This window comes from Lucilia sericata, unplaced genomic scaffold (genome assembly GCF_015586225.1).
Source record: "Lucilia sericata isolate MDLA Ls3-8-SP2 unplaced genomic scaffold, ASM1558622v1 Contig000280F_arrow, whole genome shotgun sequence".
Classification (NCBI taxonomy): Eukaryota; Metazoa; Arthropoda; class Insecta; order Diptera; family Calliphoridae; genus Lucilia; species Lucilia sericata.
Window position 1 is genome coordinate 92,369 of NW_023994305.1, and position 26,145 is coordinate 118,513.

General features: G+C 32.8%; 1 protein-coding gene across 1 annotated transcript in view; it reads right to left on the minus strand.

Moving 5' to 3' along the window:
- The window catches only part of LOC119603186 (membrane-bound transcription factor site-1 protease-like), a gene marked incomplete at its 3' end in the record, with an annotated part of 94,657 nt that extends 72,205 nt beyond the window's left edge, over window positions 1–22,452 (minus strand). Inside the window, exons 1-2 of the mRNA XM_037955140.1 lie at window positions 22,167–22,452; window positions 21,570–22,091 (exon numbers count right to left, since the gene is read on the minus strand). Coding sequence (XP_037811068.1) covers window positions 21,570–22,091; window positions 22,167–22,382 — 738 coding nt within the window. The remainder of the gene's footprint in view (window positions 1–21,569; window positions 22,092–22,166) is intronic.
- Window positions 22,453–26,145: the final 3,693 nt, after the last annotated feature.

The following is a 26,145-nucleotide window of genomic DNA, read 5'->3' on the forward strand; positions in this document are numbered from 1 at the left end:
ATATTAATAAAGTAGCGACATATCTTGTTGTACAACAACATCTACAACAACCACATGTATTTTGTTTTTGGAATAATTTAAGATTGTGTCAAAATAAAATTTCCTTTAACAACAATGTGAACAAAACATAAATAAAAAATATTACTTTTAAGTTAAAAATATTAACGATTTAACTATATTATTATATATTATACAATTTATAACACTTTTAAACTACTTTAAAACCACAAATAGCAAAACACAATTTAAAAATGGCGACGTAAACTATGTTATCAATTTTCAAAACAAACTTTGACAACTTGCTTCATTTATCTAGTTTAAAAAAAAATAGCCAGCTGTTCAAGTGATGCTACTTTATTAATTTACTTTGTAATAAAGCCTTCAGAGCATTATATGCCTGTCAAAGGGTCTTAAGCCAAAAATGATTTTCTGGACATTTGATTCTATAATAAAGCCCATATTGTCTACGCCTCTTTAGTTTGGTGGCAAAAAGTGGAATAGGTCAAAACTTGGGCTTCTTTGGACAAGATTTATCGTCTCATCTGTTTCTCCATATCTGGAGCTATGAGAACTGTCCCACATACGCCATAGATGCATGTCCATATTGCATATCCCACCCTTGCACATTAGAGTATCCCGAGGAATGACCTTTTTAAGAATTTTATGTATGAATACTTCTCAACCGATGCGTATTAATGTACTGAACATGAAAATCCTGACCTCAGTATAATTTATGAAAAATAAAATATTTTCGATTTTTTTGAATCGAGCTGATTACGGCAAAAATTATTTTAAAATTTATGTAGAGTGTTTTTGATACACAAAATGATTTTTAGTGGGTTGGAGAGGCAAATTATTTTCGTTTTTTATCGAAATAGGTGTCTCAATTTTCGTAATTTTTAATTTATTCTGAAAAATATTTAAAAAATAGTTTGGTATGTGGTTTGGTCCATTTCAGAATTTTTTAGATTATATTGAAATTTATATGCCCCTTATAATACACTAAAATTCGTTTTGTGGATCAGAAATACACTAACAAAAATTTTAATTATTTTTCCCGAGATAAGTTCAAAATTACGGAATTTTTAAGACCCAATTGGTAGCTAATATGAGTATACTAAAAGTATTCGTAAATGACCCATACATTAGAATCCCCGACTGTGGGTCACCAACTATGGTTTTCGATAGATCATTTGAGGTTATTATACCGAATAGGGACTTATGGACTGATCAAATTTGGTGGCAAGAAAAAGCTGATCAAGTTTTGTTCACAGATGGGTCCAATCAAATAAACGGTGAAACGGGAGCGGCATTTTTGGCCCCAAATTCCAAAAGGCCATCCCCCTTGGACACTATCCTTCCAATCTTTCAAACAGAAATATATGACATCTTTATTAGGGAGTGCGTTAGGAGCAGAAATAAGGGATTAAGAATTTTTATAATGTCGGATAGTCTAGCATCACTCAAGGCGTTATTGTCATGCGAAGTAAGGTCGGGGGTTGTAATGGGCTGCTTGACTTAACTCAATGAGTTAGGTAATCACAACAAACCCCAAAAGACATCTACAACCTCTCACCAACTAAACCAGTTACCTTTGTATGTGAACTAAAACTTGTATGGTGAACCAATGGCTTGCACAAAAGATCCACACATAGGTCGCAGTGCTTTGTGCCCCTTCAATCTAATCTAACCCTTGCCCCCACATAACTCCTTTTTTGGAAAATCTCTTTTTTGTCAATAAATTTTTAAAATATTTCGGAGTTAAGGTAAAAATTAACATTTTTTTCCTTGACCTTAACGCTTTTATTTTCAAATTATTTTTATTGCCATACCTTCTAATAATATCATGGACGCAGCCAATTGCACACGAATTCGTTTACCTACTGATTTACTTAAATATTGTTTTTCCGATTTTGCGTTTGACTTTAAAATGTTTATGTTTCTTCTTTAATGTAGAAAATTTCTATAAAGAAAAATTACCTTTTGCAAGTTGGTATCAGAATAATAAGTTAAATCATGCAAATACCCAGCAAAAAACTGGTTCATATTTAGGTGAAACATGTATGATTTTAACATTAACGTGTCATTGGCGAGCATGGGTTCGTATTTGGAAAAATAGTTCGTCATTAAAATGAGTACTTACAACCAATGAACATTCGATGATTTTCATGCGAAGTTTTCATTGGTGCACTATATTTATTTTAAAATGCATTATTGAAGGTATGTATTAATTTTTAATATTTAAATTAATTATTTAACTATATTTAAAATCTCAAAAAAGTAAGTTTTAAAATATTTTTTATTTACTTTAAAATTAATAAAAATCATGTCCGATTTTGGGTTTGAGTCACTATATTTTTGCTTTATACTTTTGTAAATTTATATTTTTATTTATTTATTTATTCACTTTATGTTTTATAAAATAAATTTACAAAATATAAAACTATATTTATAATTTTCACTTTATGTTATTGGCGGTATGCCGATCAGCTGTATATTTTGTTAGTAAATCTACCACGCTTGTACCACGCTAGCACAGTGATGTACATATATTTAAAATAAATACATTTTGTTGTTGCGTTGATGTAAATCTTGGAAATCCAAAAATATACTTTGTAAAATACCACTATTCTAAAGAAAATAGTTTTGAATCACATAACTTATGTTTTGTATTTCCAATACTTTGAAATATTGTAATACAAATTTTTCTATCTGATATTCAAACAAATAACAACTTATTGTTTTTAATACCAAGAGGTTATAGGCCCAGCTACCTATAAAATTAATAAATCAAAAAAGGCCTAACATCCTTGTTGAAGAATCCTTCATAAATTGAAGAAAATTTAAGACTCATTAAAGATGGCAGGAAATAAGTTTTAAGAAATGTATTGTGACAGTGTTTGTGTTTTCGACGACAGATTCATGTGTAAATATAATCTTTGAAATAAGATTATTTCATTGGCGCCCAACTCAGTGGCTACGGATACAACCACAAAAAAAGATAAAGAAAAATCAAACTCCGAAGTTGACGTGGAAAACTTAACGCCTAGAGAAGAAAAATTTAAGGATATTGAGAAGATATCTGATGTGGATGCTTTGCGAGGAATGCCATTACTCTTGGAAGATTATGCCGCATCATGGTGGATTGGTGTGAAGGATAATGAATGTACGTTTGAGCAGGCCATATCCCTCATACGGACTACATTCACCCCTCCGACTGATGCGTTCATTTGTAAGAAGAGACTTCTTTTGCCGCAGCTGAAGGTGCCTCCTACTGAGACCATTCAGATGAATATGTTATACGGTCTCCTTAATATTAACGCTAGAGATCGTGTTTCCCGTGAAAATGTTAATACCTTCGAACAATTAATTTCTGCCAGCCGTGAAGCAGAGATGTTTTTTCTGGAAGCTCAGCCGTTGACAATAGCTGTTCCTGAAGCCAAAAAAGAGGTTCCTATTACAAATCACTGTAGCTTTTGCCGCATGAAAGGCCACGGCGTCAAAACCTGACTTAAGAAAATTAGGCGTGATGAACAACAGTCTCAACAAAATATGGAAGAGCTGCATCAAAATCAACAGACACTGGTGAATCAACCCGATGCCACTATTATGAGAAAGTCTACATTTTTTGCTATGGATGTGGATACACCCACATGTAGTACAAGCTGTAAGGACAGTCGCCAGTATTTGGCTTTCAACTAAATTTCGTCCGGTCTTATTGGACATTCATTGCCAACAGCCCATGTGGAATTTTTTGGTCTTAAAGGTGAAGCCATTTTTGACAGAGGTGCCTTAAATCAGCGTTGCCAGTTTGGAGTTGAAGAAAATACTCACAGCAAATAAATGTGTTTTTCAAGACGTTCGTGCGGAAATTTCACTTGCAGATGACTCAATTTCTACGGGTAAGAATATATTCACCATATGTGATATAATTATCGGCAACAGAACGAGGAAAATAAGACTGGTTTACCTACCAAATGCCACATAGAATAGAACGCTTCTTGGTGCCGACTTCTTGGAGCAGGATGGTATAGTTCTCCACATGGCGCAGAAGTACTGGTACTTTGAGGATCAACCAAAACAGAAATTTCCTTTTACCAATTTGATGAAGACGAATATTTGCTCTTTGCAAATTAGAGACGAGTCTTAACCATGCTGTAAGGCCATTGGTGAAATATCAAAATTTATCAGCTTTGTGGAGGACAAAAAGATGATATCGCCACTATGCCATACACCCAAAAATTCCAATGATTATTCGCTACATGCCATACAGGATATCTTTCGTGATGCCATTCCAATTGGAGAGAGGACTCCTGGTGAAATATCAACTTTATTTGCACCACCAATCAAAGTCCGGAAAACCGACAATGAAAACGAAGACTTGTTAACATCTCACATTCCCAGTTACTATAGTAACGCACATGGGGCAGTTTTACTCCAGGGGAGGATCATTGTCTTCAACACTCAATGGAAATCGGTTCCAGAACTCATAAATTCAGCCTAAACCAGATATTCTAATCAAACTAGAATTGTTGGACGAATGCTTACAGCCAGTACGAAGAATTCGAAACAGAGGCCGGTTTAGAGGATAAAGAATTTGATGCCTCATCGGGACGATTTTAGCATCAAAGGGGGAGACTGAAGCAGTTCATATTTATTATTCTATATTCATATATATTTTTCTTATTTTATAAACATGAATTAGCATTAATTTCATTTTCTTTCAATAATTATTTTAATTTAACGTTTATTTTTGAATTTAACTAATTTTTATCAAATGCGACTCTAATTTATTTGTCATATCTTTTTAATACAACTCTGTTCATCTAATCAACATTTATTTAATTTAACGTATACTTTTCAAATTTAACGGATTTTATAAAATACAGGAAGGTAGGTAGGTAGGTAGGTAGGTAGGTAGGTTGATAGGAGGATGTATATTACATCAAATCCGAAGAAATACACCTAGGCCACTATCGGGCCTGTTGTGCGCTCCTTATCATGAAAAAAAGGGGAACTGAATGAACTATTTTTCAGTGTTCATAAACTCAGTTTCCTGAACGTAATTCCTATGAATCTTCCATTCAGTGTTAGTCAGGAATGCTATTTCCGGAATAAGATCACTTCCAAGATACTTGGATCTAACTTCGACGAATGCCTGGCAGTGGCAAAGAAAGTGCTCCAGAGTTTCACTGTCCTCTCCACATGCTACATTCGTCTGAATTCGCACGTCCAATTTTGCATAGATGTGCTCGTAATCCTGTGTGTCCACTCAGAATACGTATCATCATACTAACTTCAGACTTGCTAATTTTGAGGAGATTTTTCGTCTTGCTCTCATCAGGGTTATCCCATAGGATCTTCGTGGTTCTACCCACTGTTTCATAATTCCAAGAGGCCTTATGGGATTCTCTCACCCATATTTTTAGTTCAGCTTTTGTTGCGTCGAATGGTTTCGCGTTTGTCAGGTTAACTGCCTCGAGCTCCCTACCTTTTAAAGCTATTACATTCGACCTTTCGTTACCGACTACTCACGAATGGGCTGGTACCCATATGATGTGAACCTTACCTCTGGGAGAGTATTCAGTTAAAGCTTTCTTACAATCCAATACGGTCTTAGATTTAGTTCTATCGCCTGATATCGCCCTAATTGCCTTCTGGCTATCGGTAAATATATTAAGCGCTGTGGGCGCCATATTTATTCTAATCCAATTTACGCATTCCGTTATTGCTCGTACTTTTGCCTGGAAGCTTGTGTCATGATTTGGTAAACGGTGGTATATTTCTGTTTCTGGGTCTTCAATATAGAACCCCAGCCCCACTTTGTCCCCCAATTTAGAGCCATCCGTGTAACAACGGATTCCTACTGGTATTTGCTCTAGTTTTACGGTTGATTAAGACATTCTATCTTTGATCAGCGTTTCAAAGTTTCCGACATATTCTGTGTCTGGTATGCGATCAGGCACGTTCGATGATTGTGTATAACCTTCCAATGTGTCCAGTATACATTGATGACGTGTTCTATAACCGCTTTTGGCCAGTTCGCCTAAAGTAAAAAGCCGTTCGGCTGTAAACGCCACCTCACTTTTAAGGTAGTAGGACTAAGACCCCATTTCATGCCTATAGTACTTATCTTTGTCTGTCACTGGTATCTTCTTGCCCAGGAAAAGACAGATTTCCGTTTTTGCCGGGTTAACATTGAAGCCTCTCGGTTGAGCCCAGCTCAATGCCGTATTCAGAGCCTCCTCAGCTCTTCTACACAAGTAATTTGGATCCTTTCCCTTCGGGTATACTGCTTTTAATCATATTATCGACTATCCTTATAAAATACAACTCTATGATTTCTTTAATTTTACACTTTTATTCAACCATGTTCTTGTATTCTGATCACTACTTATAATTTACAACAATAGGTCTGTTCGCGTACTCAATAATTTGTAACAATTTGCAACAATTGTTACTGGGCGATTAATTCATTCGACCCCTTCAAGTCTCCCGGGCCGGATGACATATTTCCAGCTCTACTAAAGAACTTGCCTCAGGACGCTATATCTCTTCTGCTGGAGATTTTTAGGAGATGCCTTGGTAGTAGGTAGTATTTACCGAAGAGGTGGAGGGAGGTTAGGGTTATTTTCATACCCAAGGCCGGTAAGGCAAGCCACTCAAAGCCAAAGGATTTTAGACCTATCAGCCTGTCTTCTTTTCTTTTGAAGACACATGAGAGACTGATAGATCTACATCTAAGGAACAATATTGATACACGCCTCATTGGTGGCGCTCAGCATGCCTTCCTTAAGGGTAAATCTGTTGAGAGTGCACTGCATGAGGTGGTAAGTTGTGTTGAGCACGGCTTGAAGAAAAGGTATTATACTCTGGCTGCGTTTTTGGATATTGAGGGAGCCTTCAATAATATAAGTATTGAGGCTATTAGGGAGTCGCTTATAGGGCTCGGAGTTCATGAATTCCTGGTGAGTTGGATAGTCTGCATGCTTAGCAGTAGAATTATTAACTCGACCCTAGGGGATCACTGCATTAGGCTAAGGGTTACCAGGGGGACACCACAGGAGGGTGTTTTATCTCCTCTTCTGTGGCTACTAGCGGTTAACGGTATCCTAAGGCTATTTGAATCTAAGGGTAGGAAGATAGTTGCCTATGCGAACGGCGTGGTGATACTGGTCAAAGGAAAATTTCTATCCACGATCAGTGACATCATGGAGACTGCACTAGGTGAACTCTATTTATGGACGAAAGATAAGGGACTGGGTGTTAATCCTTGTAAAACGGAACTGGTACTATTTTCCAGAAGGTATAAGGTGGACAATTTCAGATTGCCAAAGTTAATTGACATCGAATTAGGTTTATCTAGAGGAGCTAAGTATTTAGGGATCTTCCTTGACAGCAAGCTGTCATCCTCTTTACCTATTTTCTTTCATTCTTGTGTTGTTGTAGCGTTTTTTGTCTTCTCTGTTTTGAATCTTCACTTTTTGAAGGGAATCACAATGGACCTTATGGTCTCCGAGTGGATATACACCGTTTTTACGGTGTATAACCCTTCTTAACCTAAACCTAAAACTACTGGATTCCGTTAGCGTACTTTTGAAAACTTGCAAAACCGAACTTATACTATTTACCAGGAAGTATAAGATTGACTCTTTTACACTGCCTCGTCTAAACGGAGTTGAACTTCCACTTTCGGACTGTGCTAAATATCTAGGGGTTATTCTTGATAGTAAATTATCATGGAAACACAACATCATAGCAAGTTCGACAAAAGCCATAACGGCAATGTACATTTGCAAAAAAGCTATAGGAGCAAAATGGGGGATAAAACCAAAATTAGTGAAATGGACTTTTGAAGCGGTTGTCAAGCCAATTCTGTTCTACGGAGCTACATTTTGGTGGAAAGCGCTAAATAAAAACTCAAATTGTAAAATCCTTGACAATGTTCTAAGGAGAACGTCGATCCTAATAACTGGATCGCTGGGATCAACTGGATCCCGACGGACTTGTTGGCCAATAAAATACCACTCACGACGGCATTTAGACTGAATGCAATAAACGCATGGTCGTACAGACCATATGGACCTATCGTAAATATTGATTACTGCGTCCCCAAGCCCTTCCTCCAGAGAAGCTTTAGTTTCATCATCTAGGAAAATGCGGTACTGGAGGAAAATCGCTCTCCACGAAGCCTATCCGTGTACACAGATGGCTCAAAACGAGGAGAACGAGTAGGGGGCGGTATTTTCATTCCAGAATTTGGAATCAGGATTACTTTTAGAATCGGTAACGATTGTAATCCAATCCAGGCCGAAATATCGGCCATAAAAAGAACGACAAACTGGCTCTGGTATCATAAGATATCGAACAGAAATATCCTAATCTTTACCGACAGTCAAGCTGCAATCAAGTCCCTGACAGTTGTATACTCTACATCACGACTAGTCCAAGACTGCCGGATATCCTTAAATAGGATGGCGAGACATTTAAACATCGTACTCGTATGGGTACGTTTACACAGGGACTCTATAGGCAACTGTATCGCTGACGAGCTCGCGAAGGCGGGTTTACAGTTGCCCGACTCGGACATAGACCATTTCTGTGGTACTCCGATAGGAGTATGCAAAAGACTCATAGATAACATGTTTTATGAACTCTCACAGGCAAGATGGGAAAATGAGTTAACTTTTACTCAAACAAAGAAGATATGGCCAAAGCTTGATATAGAGCGCACGGACCATCTTCTAAGACATAGCCGAACCCAACTCAGGTGTCATCACAGGACACTGTAAATTTGGTATATAACGACTACTGCAGAAGCTGTCAAGATGAGGAAGAAGAGGAATCAATAGAACATCTTCTTTGTCACTGTCTGGCATTGGAGGACATCCGACTTCGGTATCTGGGACATCGATTTCTGGAGGACACCTCAGAAGTATCAGGGATTAAAATAGATAACCTGAACGCCTTTATCAGGCATTGCGGTTGGTTCGACGAGACAAACTCAAACTCGCACTGATTAGTAGTTTTTTCGAGTCCGATAATCTTTCGCTCTTATTTTATGTTCTTAGTCTTTCTCTATCTATCTTAATCTCCGTCTTTCAATATCTTGTACTACTATTAAAACCCCTTAATGCCTCTTCACTATTGCCTCTTACCATAACTTTCTATGTCCTCTTCCTCTTTTCTTTTCAATATACTTACAGGTATCACAAAGGGACCAAAAGGACCCACGTGTGCATCTATAGCAGCCTGAACTACCAACCAACCAACTATTCAATAGAACTGAACTTGGTGCAAATTTCGTCAAAATCGATTTTTGAGTTATTAGAAATTTGTGAGTAAAAGGTGTTTCTGTAACAAAATTTTGGAGAAGTTTCTCACATGACCTGTCAAAAAAACTCACATCTATGATACAATTAATAAGGTAACCTCATACCTCTAAGTCCGGCAGTTCTGGATCGATAGCGCTGAAAATTTGAGTCTGGTCTACTATCTAATTGGTGCAAATTTCGACAAAATAAATTTTTAGAATTGGGTCACTTGACATGAAATTGCTCATATGCATTCACTATGAAAAAGGAAAATAAAATGATTTTGGCCATCATTTGGTTTGGCATTTCCATATGCCTAAAAATAGTGCTGGCCAATTGGAATATTGCCAAATATTAATCTATTAATCCAATATTACCTAGATTAGAGACTTTTTTAAAATCTTTTAAAATTTGTTTACAAATTTGTAAACGATAAAATTATAAATTTTAGATTTTATTTTAAAAGAAATCAATTAGTTTTCGCTATCAATCTAAAATTAACGAAAAAGCTGAGATCTGAGAAAAAAATTTAAAAATCAACTTATTGTTGGCTTAAAGTAGGGTTGAGCCTACAATACAAATCTTATATTTGTCAATGGTTTAATGAAGGTATTTTAAGATTTGTTTTAATTTACAAAAATAAATATTGATCAAGGTTTTAAAAATTAAGATGACATACATATTATGGAAATAGGTGACAGAAAGAGGACATAAATTTTAAAAATGACAGCCAGTTAAAATAGATGATTGTCCTCTTTAAAAAAGGCAGTATGATCAGCTTATTTTATTGGAAATTTCCTATTCGTGTTTCCATTTACTCTTTAACTTGCTGTTAGATTAAATTCGGAACAAACTTTAACCGATGATTATGTTGTTAAGTTATGGATTTAAAGCGCCTCACGTTGTCGGATTTTGTCAATTTAGGGGGACTAAACTCAACATTTGTTTGATTCTTGTTTGCATTTGTTTGAATTCAATATGAGAGACAATTGTCCAAATAGTAAACATATGCATTTAAATATAAAGAAATGTGACCGAAAACAGAATAACAGTACTCCGAAAGTCGTGTTTATTACAGAAAATTAAAATCAATTTTTACCTGCTCCATGTGCCCTAACTTTGAACTATTATAACTTAAACGTATATAAAGTATAACTGAGAATAAGGTCTCCAAGTCTTTTAAAGTTAACTTTTAAATGTAAGTATATTTGATGAGATTTTTGTTCATGGACGAAAAAACATAGAATACAACTTGATTTTGGGTTCTGTTGTTCCCATATGATAAAATGATATATACAGTAGTTTTCCGATTTAACGACCATTCAATTCTACGAACATCGCATTTAACAAACAAGCTAATTTTTCCTATTGACTACCTTAAATAACGAACAAAACTTGTTTTTTGTACTCTGTTTAACGAACTAATAAAAATATTATTATTTAAATGAAGATAAAATGACATTTATCATTAACTTTAACGCTCATGACTGAATTAAAAATACAGCGATGAAATTCGACACAAAAATGGTTTGAAGGTGGGTATATAACCCAGCAGTTCGGGCGGACAGTCCCGAACTCCCTATTTAGCCTACCACATAGGGTTACCCCTAGCCACCGACTGTCCAGGTGACTAGCTATTTTAACATGTGCTTGTCCTACGAGGAAGTCAATCGTCACCCCATAGGTTACGAAGAGACAGACAAGTGTTTTTTAAGTGTCCCCTCTCTCGCTTACAAAGGGGACACTAAAGTGACGATTACCTTCACCCTCGTTTACAAAGAGTACATCCGTGACGAAAGATGAATTAGATCCCACCAGGTGGTTTAACATAAGTGGAAATCACTGTCTTTTTGCTATGCATTGACTCCTTGTCGAACTGCAGGGAAGATTCGGAATTTTGTGTTTTGTGCTATTTTTATAAAAAAAAGAATTAATTTTTATAAAATACATTTAAAAAATATTTTATGTACCTATTTTTAATTATTTTCCTACCAAAAACCCACGTTTTAGTTAGTACTGCATATAACGAACTTTTCAATTTTACGAACAGGCCTGACAACATATGGGTTTGAAAACTACTGTAATCTATTGGGATTATAAGATATTTTTTGAACCTTTTTGCAACCCCATACGTTTAGGACTCTGTTGCATCTGTAGCCATTAATGACCTCGGTGACCGCCATTTGAAGCAACATTTCCCTGGCGCTTGCAATTGACAGTCTGTCAACGTCCGATGGTATGACGTCTTGGATGTCCTCCATCAGAATTTGATGGTTGGGGTGACTAGGCAGATGGCATGCCAACAAGAACTATCTAGTCAACAACACATTATGTTGTCTGACTGACAGTAACCTGGTCTCCTCATGTAAATGATCCACATTCGTCATCTTGACACAACCGGTTGCGATTCGAAGTGCATTATTCTGAGCCGTTTGTAAACCTCGCCATTGGGTATCACTGAGGAAAGAGGTCCATACTGGGGCAGCATAATTGAGAAGATAGCGACCTATAGCTTTATAGGTCGCTACAAAATATTTTCCGGTTATGAACCGTGGGGATAGTACGTTCTTTGACGGAGATGTTTAGCGCCGTCCTTACTTCTTTGGTCCAAGAGGTGAAAAGTGATACCGAGGATTTAGATAACCTTTTTTAACCATTTTTATCTTGCGGTATTTTGACTTTTGACCTCTAAACTCAACAAACGCATGTTTTCCACAAAGATAGTTAGCTATACTTTCCACAAAGATAGTTAGCTATCCAGCGTTTGACATCATTGGGGAGTGTTGAGTTAGTGATGTCATTTATCAGCATCGAGCGATCGACCATATCAAAGGCCTTGGATAAATCCAGGGCGGCGACGATGTTACGCTGACACGGCCGTTGCTGATTGAGGCCATTGGCGATCTGTGAGGTTATCTGTGTTAGAGATGTTGTGGTGCTATGCCCTGATTCCATGCTGGTGATTGGCGAGCGGGAAATGCTCTTTCAGGGTTGGTAGTAGTAGTGATTCTAAAATCTTTGCTACAGGTGATAACAAGGAGATAGGACGTGGTGTAGTTGTAATATGTACTGACGCAATTGGAACATACACAAAAGGTGCAAAAAGTACCAAAAATAGAAATATTTTCCCGTTTTTACCGGTGCGTTTTAATTTTTTTTTTTTTAAAGATTAATATTTAATTGATATTATTTTAAGTCATTTTTCACTCATATTTAAAATATTGACTCTATAAATATCTTTTTTACAAATGAATGTAGAATGCCCTATTTTGCCCGTTTTTACACCCTGAAAGGTAGGCAGTTACAAAACTACTTTACTAATACATATATTTAAAAGTTTTGAGAGATAAAACACAAATATTTCCACGTTAGAACAAAAAAAATAACATTATATAAGAAAGTACTCATTTTACCCATTTTCCGCCTTTTTGTGCCTTTCTGGTTAAATAAAAAAGTGATATAGCCTATTGACGTTTTATTTTTATTTTATTTTATTTATTTACATCAATACATAGAAAGCCTTCATGGCCAATAATACATGTATCATTAGATCTATATTCATGTCATTAACTCTATCATTATATATAATAAATGTAATTACAAATTAAAAATAAATTCTATTTACATATGCATACATAAATGGCCCCCAGCCGAATAAATTATTACCAAATTCATTTAAAGAAAAAAAATTATTCTTAACACTGCTCCTACGACACCTACTACTACGTTTTCATAACATTATGTTTAATAATTTCAGAATTCAGAGTTTAGCCCCCTTAAATTGCAAAATCTGACACTGTGCGCCTGGGGAAAACATCAAACTGGCCCTCTCAAACGGTAAGATTTTTTATTGTGTTAGTAAAAATCTCACACTGTGATTTTTTTTGCGATCACAATCAGAAAAATTACAGTTTGATAGAGACAGTTTGATGTTGACTCTGTTTTTTCTGTTTAACTATTGACGGATTTTTCTTAACGTTGATTTTTCGAATATCGAATAACCCGTTTTTTACTTCAATAACCGATTTCGAATATAACGAATACTTCAATTCAATATTCAAGTAAATATTAACGCAGCCCTACAAAATTTGAAAAATGTTAGGTCCACGGACTATAGTAATTTTTTCTGATGGCGCTTTTGTAAAATTTTAATATAAATTGCTTTCTTATATCGGTATAAGTAATGAAGTCTATAAATAATTTACAAATTTTAAATTTAAAAATGTTACTTTTAATTAAAACTAGCTATACCCAGCGTGCTTCGCTACCCTCATCGTAATGAAATAAAAAAAATATTATTGTAAATTTTCAGTCAGTCCAATATACATTTATGTATATCTGCAATATCAAAAAGTCCCCTTTTATAGATTTTCATACAGGTTGCAAGGTTCAACATTTCATAGATTTTCAATCAATAATGATTAATATCAGTTGGAGAACGAAAATGTAACGGAAAGAAATTTCCTTTTTGAGATTTTAGTTGAATAAGGATGGTGCATGTTAAATTTTCAACCAGAAGTTCCTCTCATACAGATTTTTATATACTCAGGAAGCTGTGTGTCCAATTTTATGTTTCTAGATTAAATATTATAGAAAATCTAAAAAGTATTATTAAAAAAGTACCAGAAAGTCTCTTTTTATATTTTCGTTCAACCAGGACTCTACGTGTTTCATTTTATGTTTATGCACGAAAACATACCAAAAGACATATTTTATTTAATTGCATGTTTCTAAGTTCAATATTATCGAAAATTCAAAAAGTACCAGTTAAAGAACGAAAAAGTACAAAAAATACTCCATTTTAGATTTTCATTCACATAGGTCCTTGAATGCTTAGTTTTGAGTTTCTATGTTATAATTGAAAACTCAAAAGGTAACATTTAAAGAACGGGTTCTCTTTTATAGGTTCTTATTTACTCCTTATGTCTCTAGGTTCAATATTATAGAAAACTCAAAAATTAACTTTTGAAGAACGAAAAAGTACCAAAAAGTCCCATTTTTTAGTTTCTCATTTACTCTGGCCTCTACATTCTTAATTTCATGTTTCTAGGTTCAATATTATAGAAATTTCAGAAAGTACCTTTTGAAGAACGAAAAAGTACCAAAAGGTCCCCTTTTATTGGTTCTCACTTACTCGTTTACATGTTTAATTTCACGTTTCTAGGTTTAATATTATAGAAAATTCAAAAATTACCCTTTAAAGATCGAAAAAGTACCAAAAAGTCCCCTTTTATTGGTTCTCATTATCTCCGGACTCCACATGCTTAATATCATATTATAGAAACACAAAAAATACCAGTTAAAAAACGAAAAAGTACCAAAAATTAGTCCTTTGTACCGGAGTTCCTTGGTGTTACTAAATCTATAATTTTTTCCAAATTTATTAAAATTGAGTCAGTGAATTTGACTAAAATCAAATTTCCCGTTTTCCCCCTTTTAATACTTTTTTTTCCCTATTGAAGTAATAAACATTCACATTTACAAATCAATACATAGGAAACAATGTTTTATGAAAAAAGTACCAAAAATAGGTACAATTTTCACCACTTAAAAGTCCAAATATCCAAAAAGTACTAAATTCATATTTTTATTTTTTCGTCAAGTTGTAAAGGAGTCAAAAATATTGTTTGAATGTTCACTGGTTTAAATGATACATGGGGTGCAAAAAAAGTACCAAAGTACCAAGGTGTCGAATTTGAAAAAAGTACCAGACACCTATCCGCTTATTTTTTAAATGAACGACAATAAGCTTTAAACTGTTTTTGTATCTTTTCTAGTTGAGGAGATATGAGGTTACCGAATTTACCAGTTTTTTCCCTTTTTTAACCCTTAAACATTCGAATTTCCAAAAATTCCGTGTTAGTGGATCTTTTTGGGGGGGGAAGCCAATCTCCTGTCCAAATTTCAGCTCTTTAGCTTCCACCGTTTAGGCTGTGCGATGATGAATCAGTCAGTCAGTGAGTCAGTAACGTTAGAATTTTATATATATAGATAACACCATTTCAAAATTTTCCATGCCAAATTTAAGTATAAATGCTAAAAGAGCTTTTTTATTAATGACTAGCTATACCCAGTGTGCTTTGCTACCCTAAAAGGAATATGTATAAATAAATACCAGATTTATTATATGTTACATATGAAAGATGTCAAGCAAATTATTGCAAGTTCGCCAGTTTCTATCTATCGCCAATTTCTATCTATCTATAAAAAATTTGAATAATATAAGAGTTTCCAAGATGCACGAAATTTTGTATTTAATTCATATATGTTGTGCCAAGCCACCCATTGAAAGACCGCCCGTTATGCTCTAAATGTTCACATGAATTTCAAAGTTCTCCATGTAAAATTTGAAAATTCTAGCTCTAATAGTTTCTCAGATATAAGAATTTTTCTATTTGATTCATGTGGGGGCTTCAAGACCCCCCAGATGAAAGTCCGCTTTTTTTTCCTCCAAAATGTTCAGATGAATATTTAAGTTCTTCGTGCAAAATTTGAAGAATTTAGTTCCATTAGTTTTCCAGATAAACGAATTTTTGTCTTTAATTAATATGAGAGGTGCCGCTCCCCTCATGGGTAGTCCTCCAATTTATTACCCAAAATGTTTAGATGGATGTTAAAGTTTTTCGTGCAAAATTTGAAGATTCTAACTGTAATAGTTTCCAAGATAAACGTATTTTTGTATTTAATTTATATGGGAGGTGCCACGCCCCCTAATGATAGTCCGCCTACTTTTTGTCCTAAATAATTATATTGACACTAAAGTTGCTCCGACAAAATTTGAGGACTCTAACTGTTATATTATCTAAAATATACGGATTTAATATTTTCTTAATATAGGCGTGGCTCCTCGCCCACTTGGAATTTCAAAATAAAAATTAGCCTATTACCCATTCCAGACATACAGAAATACGCTGTGAAAATTTGAATAAAATCGGTTCAGCCGTTTAATAGTCTATAACGTTCAAACTTATAAACATATAAACATACAAACATACAAACAAACACACATTCATTTTTATATACATATATAGATAAAAACCCGGTTAGCCGTTTTTCTGAATTTTGAAAATATCAACCGGGTTTTTCAAATGTAAACTATTCGAACTATTCGAAAAACGGTTTTTGGAAAATGTCGAATAATCGATCACCCTACCATATACATACATAATCCATAATTATGTTGTAAACCCTTCCTGTATAAGCGCTTAAAATGTTCAAAGAGAAAGAGTTGATCAATTCAAATTAAAAAATTAATTTATATCTGTATAATCAAGGCCGATCAATTAAATACATATAGGAAATGGTTGATAGATTCCCATCGACAATATATTTTGTCATTACACGCATGGAACAAAGAATTCCATCGTCAATACAGGACGACAGAGAAATACTGAGGAAATACCGAAGAACCTTCATCTATCAGCTCCAAAAATTAACAACGAACTCATGACAGTCCTGTGAATAAAAATTAGTGTCGAAATTGTGCGCAAAGTACTAGGGAGCAATAATTTGCATGGTCAAGTACCAAGGTGGAAACCGCTCATATCGAAGTTAATCGATGTTAAGTGTCTTGACTCCGCAAATAGACTCATAAGTAAGAATATTGGATCCTGGAAGGAGGTTATCTTGGACGATTAGAACAAATATAATATTTTTGGCTCAGATGGTCGTCAAATGATATGGCGAAAGCTTGGAGATGCCTTGGAATTATCTAACTTAAAACCAACTGTAAAGGACCCAAGTTGCTCTGCCATATTTTGGGGTTCTGTATCCGTCTACGGTGTTCGACTGCTAAAATTTATTATTGTAATTATAGACTAGAAGGTCCACTTGTCAATTTTAGAGCAGAATTTGCATGCTAGTACCACCAAAATGGGGCTACAACCCATTCAATTTATTTTTCAACAGAAAAACGATCCAAAATACACGACCTGGTACGTGAAAATGTTGATCATTAACGACACTAAGTATCTTCTTTCACCAAATTTTCAATGGAGTTAATGTCTGGACTTAAACTCCATTGAAAATTTGTGGTTATATTTACAAGAACAACTTTTAAATCACTCATTATCCTCTAAAACCACCACAGGGTTGCTTTGCATGAAGAATGGGACATAATAACGCCAGAACTATTCCATAAATTGGTAGAAACGGTCCCACGACGCTTGGAAGTTGTTTTTAAAAACAAAGGCTATTATACAAAACATTAATTTCATTTTAATTATTTATTTTTACTTCATAATGCTAATCTAAATATGATTTATACAAAAAATTCGAATATTTTTGTGAAGCTATTTTTTGCACTTTTTTAAAATAAAGTTAAATTAGTTTATGTAAATTATTTTTTTTTTAATTTTTAAAATGTGGTATAAAATTTAAGGACTGTCTGGACAACATAATAAATTTATTTATTTATTTTTCCCACAAAATCTATTATAAAATGATGTCTAAAATGATATATGAGAGACACTGTATGTATAGGGCCACCTTCTGCAATGAACTTCAAACTTCGAAAACACTGGTCTGCAGTGAAATCATTCACGTCACAATTCTTGGAATTTCACTATTTTTCATAACCCTTATTGGATTGAATTTAAATCTCGAACATTTTTCTTAGTAATACATTTTTAATAAACTTTAAATAGTATTGTGCTCACAAATTTTAAAAGTATGTATAATGAAAAGTATATAATACTTTTCAATGATTACTACATACCATGGGGAGCAGGGTAAGTACTTGCCTCCAATGCCATCACTGTGTTAAAATAATAATTTGAAATTTGTGTAAGTTTTTGCTGGTTTTTTGTTAAATACTGTCAATGAGGGTTGGATACACTTCTAGCGAAAATATATTTCATATTTAGTCCATGAATGATCCACAAAACAAGAGTGCAAAGTGAATGCATGTTTCATGACTTCTTTAATAACAGTGCTAATACAACTCATTCTAAACGCCTTCCTAAATTCAACATATTCCGCAGTTAAAAAATTCCTTTAAAACTTCAAAAATTAATTCAGATTGTTAATTTAATCAAAGGAAATTTATGTGTTATTAGAAATATTTTTAATTATTAATATTATTTTATATATTTTCCCATATTTATTATAATATTTAAAATAACTTCCAAAAATACATATAAAACAAATAGCTTGAACCAATGAAACATCGTTTTCGAATCATCGAATTTGCATTGGTTCGATTATTCGGAATTCTTGCATAAACACATGATCTCCAATAAGACGCTAATGTTAAAATCATCCATGTTTCAGCTAAATCGAACCACTTCGTCATCACTTGAACCTCAGATTAAACAACATCTTTGTCATGTAACTTTTTGCTGGGTTAATGTTGAAGCAAGTTATAGTAATGAGCGTTAAAGCCATTTTATGACGGGCATCTTATATGGGGGTAGAATCAATTATGGACCGATCCTCTTAATATCTGAAGAGATATTTATATCTATAAAACATGTTTAAACTTGTATGGGGCCTATGCGAAAACATGTTCGGACACCATCGTGCTTTCAACAGACAGACAGCGGACGGACATGGCTAGATCGTCTTAGAATTTAATAAAGACCCAGAATATATATACTTTTGTGGGTCTATGACCAATATTTCGATGTGTTACAAACGAAATGTAAAAATCAATATACCCCCCACCCACATTTAAAATATGATTTAGTAGGCCTCTTAATTACGCATCGTTCGATCTATATATCATCAAAGAAATCCTCGCGGGATGTATTAAAGTTAGCAAGGAGTATTAAAAAAAGAGAGATTCTTTGTAGGGCCACAATTATGGGAGCCTATGAAGGATGAATTATTTAAAATATACTCTCCCACATATACGAGTTCCGTGTGAATTCAACTCTCTTGTGAGAAGTTTAAACTTGTCAAACCCCTCAAAAGTTTACCTTTCTTTTTTGACCACTTTTAAGGATCGTACGCGAAATTTCAGTTATCCACAAAAAAACTGTAATTTTTTAAAATAGATTCATTGCACTTTTCACATAAAATATTGTTTAATTTTCTTAAACTGGAAAAATTTTTTTTCTATTTATTGACATTTCATTTTTGTTGTAGTTGAATTTTAATTTACAGAGTTTCAATTTTTAGTATTGAAAATTCAAACAAATTTAAAATTGTAATTTTTATAAAACTCTGTGTGTTCAAAACGCACCAACACATATACATTTTTGTTACCAACACAAATTTAGAGTTAGGTACTTTTTCACTAACACATACTTAGAGTTAGGTACTGCTGTCAAAGAGTCGGACTACTTGTTATACTTTGCTACCATATCTGTAATAATTTGTACGACTTTTCTTATATTTCAAATAAAAATAAAAATATATTTCCAACAAAATTAACAAATTGTATACATATATTTTGTTTAAAAATCAAATAATTTTCAAAGAAAATATACATACACTATCAAATTGTGGAAAAATTGCTGAAAAGTTGCTGATGGAGATTTACCGCAGCCATTTAAATTTATTATTGTGAGAGCTAGAAGCATTTTTGTTCAAATCCCAAACGGGGCTGCTCATAAGGAAAGCTTCCAAAAGTCATTCAAATCTATAACATCATGGGCAAGGTAAACTGGCTACACGTGCCTTGATCATGGCTATAATACAGAACTGAAAAAGTGAATGATAATAATGGGAATATGAATTGCAGATCGAGTCTCTTCTTCAAGTAATGTAATTTATCTTGGTGGATGTGTTCTTTTTCTTAAAATATTGTTTCTTTTCTTATTACATGCATTTTTATACCTACACTACCAAATATGGGGAGCTAGAGGTATAATCATATTCTCTGTTGATGCAGCTTATTTAGTATTACGAATGTCGTCCAACAATTTGAGCTAGTTCCCATACTAATGCCCTCCCAGAACACTGATATTTATTAATCTTAAAATAATTTGATTGGTCTATTATATGAACGAAATTCAGATAAACCCCGGATAATATATGTACCTTCTTCTTTTAGTTATAACACATGTTTTGATCGTGGTTATATGTGTATGATTTGGCTTAATTGATGCTTGTTGTACTTAAAATAATTAAAAATATTATAGAAAAAGAAACAACAAATCGTTTACTTTTGGTCTTCAATTCAAGTACATACATGTTTTTTGAAGTTGCTTTGGAAATGCATAATTAGTGCTTTAGAAAAATTAGAATTTTAAATTACACATGTTTGTTTAAAAATTTCTTGAAGTATTTTACACTTTTCCTAAATGTGGCAATGCTTTCTTTAAATATTAATAAATAAAATTAACTTCTCGTCAAAAATATCAAATCGAAATTACCTTCTAATATTTTTTTACCATGTTAATTTACCATCTAATTGGTGCAAATTTCGACAAAATCGATTTTTAGAATTGGGTCACTTGACATGAACTTAAACATAACTTATTGTTGGCTTAAAGTAGGGTTGGGCCTACAATACAAATCGTATATTTGTCAATAAATTTTAAGGTATTTTAAGATTTGTTTTAATTTACAAAAGTAAATATAAAGATGACATATTATGGAAATAGATGACAGAAAGAGGACATAAATTTTAAAGATGACAGCCAGTTAAAATAGATGATTGTCCTCTTTAAAAAAGGAAGTATGATCAGCTTATTTTATTGGAAATTTCCTATTCGTGTTTCCATTTACTCCTTAACTTGCTGTTAGATTAAATTCTTAAGTTATTTTTTTTACCATGGTAGAAATGGTCGCATTGGTAGACGTTTGGCATTACTTTTTAGGGAAGAAAAGGCTGAAAACTATAAACAAAAAATTCAATTTGTCACTAAAAATTAATATTTTGGACTCGCACTTTTTTTCGGGAACAGTATCAGATGAACATGGGAAAAAGTTTTATCAAGATATATTATGTACAAGTAGGAAGATGTTAAGGAAAATGAATAGAAGAACAATTGCAACGTAGTAAGTTATATAGGTTCCGACATCATTAAAGTCAATTTTACATGATTGTTATATTTTTACCAATTTTGTCTAGATTCTAAAATGTTACTTTAAATTTCTTGCAAAAAAAAATTGCGAAAAAAGTAGACGTGATAAGAATTGTTTGTTAAAACGCCTGAATTCTAAAAAAAACTAAATCTACACCAATATTCCGTTAAAATTCTATGGAGTGAAAACAATTTTTTGCAGGCCAATGTAATTAAAGCATGTAAACTAGAAAATAGATAAGTATCTAAATAAACGAAAAATTTCGGATTAAATGTAACTTGCCTGGTTGTTAGTAAAAACTCTGAAAATATGAAGTTCTACATCTGGAGCTATTCCAAGACATTCCTTTGAGGATGCAATTATTCCTGAAACAAAGGTTCCATGACTAACACCATCATCCAATGTTTTCTCATTTGTCCAATTCGTCCGCTCTTTAATATTTCGAAAATGTGGATGTTTCTTAGCTAATCCTGTGTCAAAAACAGCAACTTTTATTCCCGCTCCAGTAATTCCCCGATCCCATAAAATATCTGCATTTAGTGTATATGATAGCTCCATGGGTACATTTTTCAACAATAAATTTTGCTTCACAAACTTTGTGTTGCTCTTAGAATATAATCTAGACACATTAGCTACGGTCGTATAAGAAAGTATTCTCTTAATGTGCGACTGAGAACTAACATGTTTAATTGCTGGATGCGACGACAATTTTTGCACAACATTTTTAGTAGACTTTACCACATCGAAATCACTGGGATACAAATACGACAACTTTGGTCGCAAAACAACTTTAAAATCTGAAATCTGTAAAATTATATATTTATTTATATATATGTATATATATATTTCCTGTATAATTATAGGAATTTAACAAATTACATTTTCACTGCTTAAAGCCGCACGAATGTATTTTTCCCTTGTACGGGACCAATAATAATGTTTAAAAATTACAATATATTCATTTGATTTTTCTTTAATTCTGAAGTCAATATTTACTAATGTATCATTATTATCATTCTTGAGGGAATCACATAACGCATTGTTAGCAACAATAGGCAAAAAAATAAAAACAAATAAATTTTTATAAGAAATCATAAATTTACGATTATTTATATGATATGATAACTATATAAACATCCCTACCCTACAAACATTTTCTATTGCGGAAGTTACCCGTATGAAACTTCCAAACGTGTTAAAAGCTCGCCAGCGATGTTGCGGAAGTATAAGAATTCTTGTCACCAGTCGGGAAGAACTGATGCCGAGCTGGGGAACGTCTAAGAGTAACGTGGAAGATACTTCTGGAAGACCCGCAGAAGAAACTTCTAGATGACTCTTGGAAGTAAGGTATTGCCAAAGACTCTTCTAGATGTGACTAGGAAGTCACTTCTTGAAGTGACTACCTAGTATCATCTAGAAGTGTTCCTATCTTATCTTCTAGTAGATGAGTTTTCTCTTCTTCTAGAAGATGAGTATTCTCGTCTTCTAGAGGATGAGTATTCTCGTCTTCTAGAAGATGAGTTTTCTCTTCTTCTATTTGTATACTCACCAAAATAAAATCTATAAAAATAAATCTAAATAAAATGAAATTTTATAGTTTTTATTGAAATAATTGAAATTAAAATAGTAGAAAAAATAATTGATTTAACAACTAATCTAAAAAAAGTAATATATGTACATTAGACGGGCTCACAAAAAATGGTGCTTGAGTTACCCCCCTCAAAATATTCGCTGTTATGTAATATGATGATTCTTCATCTTAAATTCAATATTTTACCCAGCTTCAAAAAATCTTTGTTATGTTTTATAATGGTTCCCAAAATATTTCTATCGATGGCCGTTCGTGAGCTGAACCGGTTACAAAAAAGTCCCTTTTTAGTTATTTTGTTTTAAATTATACAGCAGTTCTTAATCAATATATACAGTATGTGGTATCATTTGAAAGGTTTTTTGAAGTCTAGTGGTGCGCAAAATTGTACATACATTTTATTTTTTCTTAGTGAAAAACCTAACATTTTAAATATTTTGGAATATGACAATTATAAACAGACGGTTATTTATGATTAATACATCATAGGACGCGGCTTTAAAATACCTTTAAAACGATACCCCGTATTGGATATTTTGTTGCAAAACAAACAAAAATTAAAAAAAAATAATTCCAAAATACCTTTTATTGATTTGGTCCAGCTCACGAACGTTCATCGCTAGACTTAAAATATTTTGGGAATTTTGAGAGGGGTAACAAAAACACGTTTTTGCTTTCCATACAGAGTGAGCCGGTCTAATGTACATATGTATCAAAAATTTAGAATTATTACCTTATAATAAGATAATTTTCAGGAATTGTAAAACGTTGGACTCTAAAATATTTTTGTAGTTCTTCATAAATTTTATGATCAATCCATCAAATTGTAAGAGTTATATTTTGGAACACATTAATCCTTCAATGAAATAAACAAAAATAATGTTATAATTAATATTGAATATATGTACATAAGTACTTTTGTATTTGTTGAAATTACCTGTTACACTTTAGGAAGCAATAAAAATAGGATTCTCTTATGATCAATACATTTCCCACCAAAGTTTAAACGGTCAGATCCATTTTTTACATTTTCTGCAAATAATCGACATTTTTAATGGAACGGCGTGATGAAATAAGACATATATAACTTACCAGATCCCTTTTTTATATTTTAATTCAGTTAGAAGTATTTTAATAGGGGGTACAATATTAGCTACTGCTTTCTAAAAAAAATAAAATAATTAAAAATTAATTAATTAATTTATTTATTGTTTTGAATCAATAAAAACATTACCTTTCGTGAACATTTTTTAAATAACTTGAAACTAAACCGTCTATAAAGATCTGAAATTACTAAGTCATGGATTATTTTTAAAATTATTTACAATCACTAACGATAGAAACACCTTAACGACCCTAAACAGGATATTGCTTTTGACACTAATACTGCAATACTATTTTTTGTTTGCTTTCTTCTAATTAAGGAGTTATACACGTTCAAAAACTGTCTACTTAGGTTCAATATATTGGGAATGGCATGTTCAATATTAATAATATTAGTATCATATAAAGGTCATAGAAAGACCTGGTGTTAATAACTAAAAAAGTACCTATAATTAAAATAATTAAATCCAAAGCTATATGAAAATTAATAGAATTGTATTTATTTAAAAAAGGTGGTTTTAAAAATATCTGATTTTAATATTAAATATCTTATATAGGCAATTTCGTGTCGAGTGACCCAAGTCAAAAAATAATTTATGTATGTATAAAACAGTAGTATTAATTTGAATATAATGATTCCAGCTAGCCTTTAAATACTTAAGTAAAATTTTAATGTATTTTTTTTTTTGTTACGATAATGAAATACAAATAAAATTTTAGCTCAAAGTGATCATACGTAATCTAGAAAGAGGACCTAAACGCGCAAATAGTTTAAAAAATATTGAAAGTTAAGATTTAACTCAAATAAATCTAAATAGGTTAAACATATTAGAACTTCGTTTAAAAATTATGGAAATGGAAGCCGTTTAGAGTTGTTAACTTATTCCTAAAATAGTATTTTAATGTAAAATATGACAACTTACTTTTTAATTTTATTTATATAATCCTTGAAGATAATTACTTTTTGGTATATATTTAATAAACTTCACCAATTAACAAAACCTTCTTAAATGTTTATTAACAGTTGACTTTTAACACAACACTATCATATTGTTTTTTATTACTTAAGATTCACAATATATTAATTACACTATTTTTCTATGAATATTATTCAATAACTCATTTAAGTTTTACAATGAATAATTAAAACTGAACATGACTGGACAAAACACAAAACATCACTGAACTTAGCAAAATTTCTGCATTATTTATTTTTATTTTTTTCGCGTTCTGGCTAAAAATGGAGTATTTATATTTTTTTGTTTTTGTACTCTTCTTACTATCATCCGGAAGTAACCTAAAAGTATACTTCCAGACGGCGAAAATTAGAAATCAATGTATTTTGTTTTTGTAAAATGTGCGCTCTCGTCTGACAATCGTCTAGAAGTGACTACAATCCACACTTCCAGATGAATAAAATACAACATTAATGTGAACACTCTTCAAACTGTCTTCCAGAAGTGACATAAACATACAAATCAAGAAGATACAAATTAGGAAACAATGTATTTTGTTATTGTAAAATGTGTGTTCTCACCCAACTCTCATACAGAAGTCACTAAAACATATACTTCCAGATAAAAAAATTCAACAGTCATGGTTTTTTGTTTAAGCAAAATGGATGCACTCTTCTAACTATCATCCGGAAGTAACTTAAAAGTATATTTCTAGAAGATGAAAATTCGAAATCAATGTATTTTGTTTTTGTAAAATGTGCGTTCTCGTCTGACAATCGTCCAGAAGTGTTTCTGACGTGGCGTCTGGGATGATGCGCAATGGTTTTGTCTTCTAAATGTTTGAAGGGCTATAAGAAATGAATGACCGAAACTAACACATACAAAATGATTTTACTAACACACACGCAACATTTTTTTATAGAATTGTCGAAAAAAAAAAAATTTAATGGATGATTCCATCAACAATGACAGTCAAATGACCGGTAAAATGACCGTTACTGGACCCAATGTGTGGTATAGGGTTGAATTTGCATATGAAAGAATGAAACAACTACATTTTGATTAAAATGTATTAAAATTTATATTTTGATCAACAATGACAGCCAAATGACCGATCAAATGACTGTCACTGTGTTACAGAGTTGTATTTTTCGTCGTTACAAATTAATTGTTTCTGCGAAAGCTAAAGATCAAGAAGCGAAAAAATAAA